General features: G+C 38.4%; 1 protein-coding gene across 1 annotated transcript; it reads right to left on the reverse strand.

Moving 5' to 3' along the window:
* Positions 1-237: 237 nt before the first annotated feature.
* Positions 238-2,179, reverse strand: LOC107061151 (uncharacterized). The gene is made up of 3 exons (XM_015309968.1): positions 2,089-2,179; positions 831-985; positions 238-741 (listed from the first exon to the last, which is right to left on the reverse strand). Exons 1-3 carry the CDS (start codon positions 2,177-2,179, stop codon positions 238-240), a joined length of 750 nt encoding a protein of 249 aa, XP_015165454.1.
* Positions 2,180-7,538: the final 5,359 nt, after the last annotated feature.

The raw sequence follows: 7,538 nt of genomic DNA on the forward strand, positions 1-7,538 counted from the left end.
GAAGGTTGAACTCTCATATGCTTTTAGGCGAAAGTCATCAAGCTAATTCATCTCATTCATTCTTTGATCCGATGTTGCGCCTCAACCCACATTCAAATTCTTTAGTGCCCACATCGCCTTATGCTCTAGCTCTACAAGAAAATGACAAGACTTCCCATATACAATTTGGTTGGGGGACATACCTATGGGAGTTTTGAATGCAGTGCGATAAGACCATAGAGCATCATCAAGACTTCTTTACAAGTCAGTTCTGTTGGCATTGACGATCTTTGCAAGAATTTGCTTTATCTTGCGATTTGACACTTCAACTTGCCCACTCGACTGTGGATGATACGGAGTTTCTACGCTGTGGCGATCACTATAATTCTCAAGCAACGCCTTAAACAATTTATTACAAAAGTGAGAACCTTCATCGCTTATGATTGCCCTTGGTGTACCAAATCTGGAGAAGATATATTTTTTCAGGAACGCGGCTACACTCTTTCCCTCATTGATTGAAAGCGCAACTGCTTCCACCCATTTTGATACATAGTCAACCGCCACAAGAATGTACTTCATCCCATTAGAACTCACAAACGACACCATAAATTCAAGACACCAAACATCAAAAAGCTCAATCACCAGTACTTGGTTCATTAGCAGTTCTTGTTTTTTCGAAATTCCTCTCTCACGCTGGCAACGATCATAAGACTTGGCGAAATCATGAGCATCTTGGTGGATGGTAGACAAGTAATGCCCACACTGCATAATTTTATAGGCAGTTCGGATACCACTACGGTGCCCACCAATAGGCGATGAATGACACGCCTCTAGTATACTCATCATCTCACCTCGGGCACACAGCGACAAATAATCCCATCAACACAAACACGAAACAAGTAAGGCTCATCCCAAAAGAATTTCTTCAAATCAGACATGAACTTTTTACTTTGGTGAAATGATAAATCCGACGAAACCAAATCACTTGCCAAGTAGTTAGCAAAATCTGCGAACCAAGGGATACGATCATAAGAAGCCACAAAATACATGTTCATTACGGAACGCACCATTAATCTCAATTCCATCTTCTAGCTTGATCATAGCTTCCTCCTCTAGTCTGGACAAATGATCAGCAACCTAATTTTTTGTTCCTTTTCTATCCTTTACCTCAAAATCGAACTCTTGCAATAGGAGCACCAATCTAATCAATCTTGGTTTTGCATCCTTTTTAGCCATCAGATACCTCACTGCAAAATGGTCAGTATGCACTATGACCTTAGTACCAAGCAAGTAGGATCTAAATTTTTCAAATGTGAAAACCACAGCAAGGAGTTGTTGTTTAGTCACAGTATAGTTCTTTTGAGCCACATTCAGAGCTTTGTCGGCATAGTAAATCGGATGAAGAATTTTCTCTCGCCTCTATCCTAATACTACACCAAGCGCCACCCCAGTTGCATCACACATCACTTCAAATGGTTTGCCCCCAATCCGGTGAAATAATCATAGGTGTCGAAGTTAACTTTTCTTTCAACTCTCCAAATGCTCTCAGACAAGCATCATCAAAATCAAATTTACACTCATTTTCAAGTAGCTTGCACAATGGGTGTGCAATTTTAGAGAAATCTTTTATGAACCTCCGGTAGAAACCTGCATGCCCAAGAAAACTTCGAACACCTTTTACAGAGATTGGTGGTGGAAGCTTTTCTATTACCTAAACTTTAGCTCTATCAACCTCAATACCTTTCTGTGAAATTCGATGACCCAAAACTATGCCCTATTTGACCATGAAGTGGCACTTTTCCCAGTTGAGCACAAGATTGCACTCATCACACCATTTTAGTACCTCAGCCAAATGTGTCAAACAATCATCAAACGAGTCACCTACCACAGAGAAATCATCCATAAATACCTCTATCTTGTCCTCCACCATATCTGAAAATATCGACATCATACAACGCTGCAAGGTTGTTGGAGCATTACATAACCCATATGGCATCATTTTAAAGGCAAAAGTCCCATAAGGACAAGTGAAGGTGGTTTTCTCTTGGTCTTCCGAAGCTATGGAGATTTGATTGTAACCCGAATACCTATCTAGAAAACAATACCAACCCTTACTAGCAAGACGATCTAGCATCTGATCCATGAACGACATTGGGAAATGGTCTTTCTCAGTCCATGCATTTAACTTGCGGCAGTCCATACATACTTTCCAACCACTCACCGACCTCATTGGAACAAGCTCGTTTTTTGTATTGGGAACCACAATGATTCCTTTTTTCTTTGGCACACACTGAACTGGGCAAACTCAACTACTATCAGAAATAGGATATATAACTCCAACATCTAACCACTTAATGATCTCTTTTTTCATAACATCTTGCATAGGGGGATTTAGTCTCCTTTGATGCTCAATACTTGGCTTACTGTCCGGCATGAGTTGAATTTTTTGAGAAAAAATACCCGGAGAAATCCCAATAATGTCCGCAATAGTGCATCATATAGCCATCTTAAACTGCTTCAACACCGATATCAAAGCCTCTATTTGCCCCTCACTCAAGTCAGTAGCAATAATAACGGGCAAGGTGTTATTTTTTCCCAAGAATCCATACCGCAAGCGGGATGGAAGAACCCTAAGTTCCAGTTTTTGAGGCTCATCAACAGACAGTTTTACAGGTGGGGTGTCTCGATTCTTCATGTCTAATTCCAACATTTTTTGTTTGAAGCGGAACTCGAACCTATCAAGTGCAGCAACTAGCTCATCATAGTCATCAATACGATCACTATCAAAATTAATCATCATTGTTGCTAGTGCATCAACACTTAACCTCTCTTTAATAGACACTTTAGATTGTCGCCCCACAATATGATTTACCACCGATACCGACTTAAGATCACTTTCATGCTTCATAGACCTATAGATGTTAAAAGTTACCTCCTCAATGTTTAATCAAAACTTCATTTGTCCTCTATCCATATCGACCAAGGCACGCCCAGTAGCAAGAAATGGTCTCCCTAAGATGATGGGAACCTCAAAATCAACCTCACAATCAAGTATCACAAAATCCACCAGAAAGATGAAAGACTCCACTTTCACAAGAACATCTTGGAGCACTCCAATGGGCCTCTTCACAGTTCTATCGGTTGTAAGTAGATGCATCGCAGTCGGCTTTGGAGCTCCTAAACCTATTTTTTTATAAATGGACAATGGCACAAAATTAATTATGGCACCCAAATCACACAAAGTTTTCGCAAAGTGTAAAATCCCAATGGTACAAGGAATAGTGAAAGCTCCAGGATCCTCTTTCTTTTGCACAAGTGACCTAGTAGAAATAGCACTACAATGTTGCAGCCTCTCTCCATTCTCAAAACTAACAGCCCTTTTTCGGTCACCAAATCTTTCATGAATTTTGCATACCCAGGCATCTGTTTCAAATCTTTAATCAACGGGACATTTATAGACAGTTCATTCAACATAGCTATGAACCTACGCTATTTTCCCTCTTCAGTCTTTTTCACTAATCTTTATGCAAATGGAGATGGAGTTCTAGGCATAAAAATAACTTTTGAGTCACCTCAACTTCCTTTTCTGTATCATCTTTCGGAATTTCAGTAACTTCATCCTCATCTTTTTCTATCACTCTTTCAACCTCAGACGGCATGGGGGGATCAATAGTCTGCTTTCCTCCGCGAGTCGTGACTGTCATACAATGCTCACAATTCTTTGAATTCTGGATGGTGTTGCTAGGAAGTGTGCCAGGCTGGCGTGGGTTTAAAGTAGCAGACAACTGACAAAACTGCTACTCAAGTTGCTTTATTAACACTGCATGTGCAACAACTTTCTGACCAATTCTAGATAAATCATTTCACATCTCCTTCTTATTCTCATCTGTCGAATCAAATCTCCTCATCATCTTTTGTATCATATCCTCAATGCGAGTCATACTTGTACCAGCCTCTCTATTACCATGGGGAACGTAGGGCACAACCTTCTCATTTTTGTTGCCATATTTATTTTGGTTGTAATCGTTATCACGATTATAGTTCCCATCCCGAACATAGTTTCCATCTCGATTATAGTTTCCATAGTTCCGACCTTGGTTTCCTTGACCCTGGCGCTAATTATCCGAGTTGGAACCTTGGGCGTTGGTTCAGAAACCCCCTATTTGATCATTAACCAAATTTGCATCTTCTTCATAGTAATACTCCTCAACTGGCGGTGGTGGAGGTCTAGTTAGATAATTTACCGCATTCACTTTTTCTGCACTTCCACTCACATGCTTTAGTACCAAGCTAATTTTTTTTCTCATTTGAGTCATCTCTTCACGAATGTCATCATTTGATTAACTTGGTGTAATTTGGACAGAAAACGTGCTTCTACCAGTATTTGCCTTCCTAGTGCTCCATGTTGTGTTGTCCTGGGAAATCCTCTCATGTTTTTTAACAATCTCCTCAAAAGTGAACTTACCATATGATCCTCCAGCAATAGTATCTAACACAACCTTTCCATTGTCATCATGTCCTCTGTAGAAGTAATCTTTCAATGACTCATCATCTATGCGGAATCCAGTGAATCTATCCCATGAAATGCTCACCGACTCTCGAGGTAGTGCCGTGAAATTATTCAATTTATCTTTTTAATTTAACTTCTTGGACACCGGAAAATACCTCACCATGAACACCGTATGCAGTTAGTCCCATGTATATATCGAATTGAATGGAAACTCAGAAAACTACACAGCAGCATCACCAGTCAACGAAAGTGGGAATACTTCCTAACCTATAATGTTCATATCTAAGTCCGGTCGTCCCACACTACTCTTACAGACACTTGTCAATTTATCCATGTGAGCATATGGATCTTCCGAAGATAACCTAGCGAACAACCCTCTTGCTGTAAGCATTTTGCATAAGACTGCAGGTCACCATAAATGTATGTCCCAGAGATAGAGGAGGGAGAACAATAGACCATTTAATCCAACCGCGTCGTAGTCAACCCTGTAGTTATAACGAAGCCTCGGTGCTTGCTGGTTTTGCATCCTTTCTGCATTTTTTATTAGATGACCACCCTGAACCTGGGCAGGAACATTCACAACTCCAGGAGGTAGAACACCAGCTTCATTCTCTTGACCCTCCGCGCTAGGATCATTTTGTACCCCAAGATTTATGCCTCTTCCAACCATTCTTCTCAAAGTTTTCCTTAATTCTGGATCGTAGGACGTCAGGGGATTTCCTTCATTCCATGTACTTGGCATACACTAGAGTTGAAACCTATAGAAAACAAAAATAAAACAAAAAACATAAAATCAGGAAATACTTCACTAAAGTTCAACAATGTAGTTAGTTTAATCTAAAAGTCGTATTCCCTGGCAGCGGCGCCAAAATTTGATACGCCCAAATTACACTTCCCAAAATAAGTATAAGCGGTTGTTGCCATATAAAGAACCCAACTTGTAGGTTGGGGTCGATCCCACAAGGAATATGGTTCGGACTTAAACTTAACTGGCAATTATCTCCTTTTAGTCAAACTATTTCCGAGAAAAGTAAACAGGGGGTTTGGTAACTAAAATAATAGATTGTTGGTTTGATTTTGAGGTTCCAAGTAAACAAAGTTCACAATTTTAGATATCAATATAATATGAAACTAGGGTATATGTGTTCCCCACAAGCTCTTAACGCAGTTTTCCTAATAATAGTAATCATATCCTAGTGTTTGATATACAAGGTTGATAAGTTAGATATCCCTAAGTGATTGGTAATCCAAGTAGGAACTTTCACCTCGCAACTTGGTAAGTCTACGGGAGTGTTCTTTACTAACCCTTACCTTTACCCCATATTAGTCATCGTGTCAATTGAGTTGGGTATTCACCCTCACGACAACTGATTAAAGTCAGACTATTAGATAGAAGCAAATCATTAACTAAATCTCTATTGTTTAATTTTTTTTCTCATTCATTACCTCCTTCGTAAGGTAAGTAGGAACGAGGTGAGTTCTAACGTTGCGCAACGCTAGAAAGACTTTTAAACAAAAAGATTAACAGTTCATGAATAAACACTATTTAAGAATTACTTAGTTATTAGTCATACGTTGTTAATTTCTCATTGTTCCCACAACCCTAGTTGTGGATTTATCTACTCATGCTTGAAAATTCACAATTCATATTAAGGTTAAACAAAATCATGAACAAAACAATTAGAATAGATGAAAACTGAAATCTTGAATTGAAATTCAAAGTGCAAATTGCATAAAACCAACTTTCAGAATTAAATTGCTAAGAGTTTGCAAAATAATTGCAAACGACCAAAACAAAAGTCTTCAATATTGTCTAACACCCAAAAACGGAAATAACAACTAATATTTATAGTAATTAAATCCTAAACCAACTAGGAAACGAAAATAAGGAAAAATAGTTCAAGGCGCGGTTTTGACAGACAACTGGACCTATGGACCGTGGGTCACCTCTATGGTTCAGGTACTGGAACTCAATATTTCTAATCAAAACGACGGAAATGCAAGACGGTCCATCATTCACTCTACGAGGCGTCATTTGCCTTTGAAATTCCACACTTGGTCAGACTTCCCTGAACTACACCTACGCTGCATCACCTACGGGCCGTCGTTGGCTTCGTCAGTTGTTGTTGCTCCTATTTCAATCCATTTTTCTATCAACCGCTACCGAACTAATTTCCTGCAAAAGATTACATAAAAACATTATATCTAATAACAAAATAGCCCAAGACACACACAAACTCTAAGTGAAATGCATTAAAAATACCGTAAACTCACGGTATATAAAGTATCACTATTGATTTTTAAATAGATGGTGCACTAAAGGGATTGGAAGTATATATTGAAAATGTCTCTTAATACTTCTATAAGCATAAAGAGCTTTTTATAGCCAAATTAGAATTAAAAAATTACATAATTAAAAATTGAAAAAATAAACTACCTTAACAAGCTAAACGAAATCTAATGAAAATGTAATATTCATATTCATTCTAAAACTAGCAATATATATATGCTAAAAATTAACTATAATTACAAAAAGCAAAATTTCAACAAATACCTTTTATTCGATCTTGATAGTAGTGAGAAATATTTCAAAGCTAAGAAGGTCTTCCACCCTCTTCTCAAACCCAACCAGTTTCACTAATTCAACAACTCCTACTTTTCCAAAAAAAAAATCTAGTTTCTCATGCACAGGAATTATTCCTCTTCCAACCACAACTTCACCTGTAGAAGTTCCTGGATCATTGTAATAGTTTTCATGAACCACCTTTAACTTCAGTTTCTGACCAATAGGAGAGCTACTAAAGTGTATCTTAATAACCTCGTTCCACGTTGGCTCTGGCCTTCCAACTATCCTCCTTGTACTGAACTCTCTCCCACTCTCATCACTCACGATCACACGATAAATTCCCCTGGAAAAATATGGAAAAGTGCCCTCCAGTACTGAATTAATATTTGAAGCTTTTTTTATTAAAAGATTAATCATATACTCATTTTCCCCGCTATTCTTGTTGTCATTGATGTGTGATTTTCCACGAAAAGTTGTTAAATC

The sequence above is a fragment of the Solanum tuberosum genome, unplaced genomic scaffold (assembly GCF_000226075.1).
Source record: "Solanum tuberosum cultivar DM 1-3 516 R44 unplaced genomic scaffold, SolTub_3.0 scf00115, whole genome shotgun sequence".
Taxonomy (NCBI): domain Eukaryota; kingdom Viridiplantae; phylum Streptophyta; class Magnoliopsida; order Solanales; family Solanaceae; genus Solanum; species Solanum tuberosum.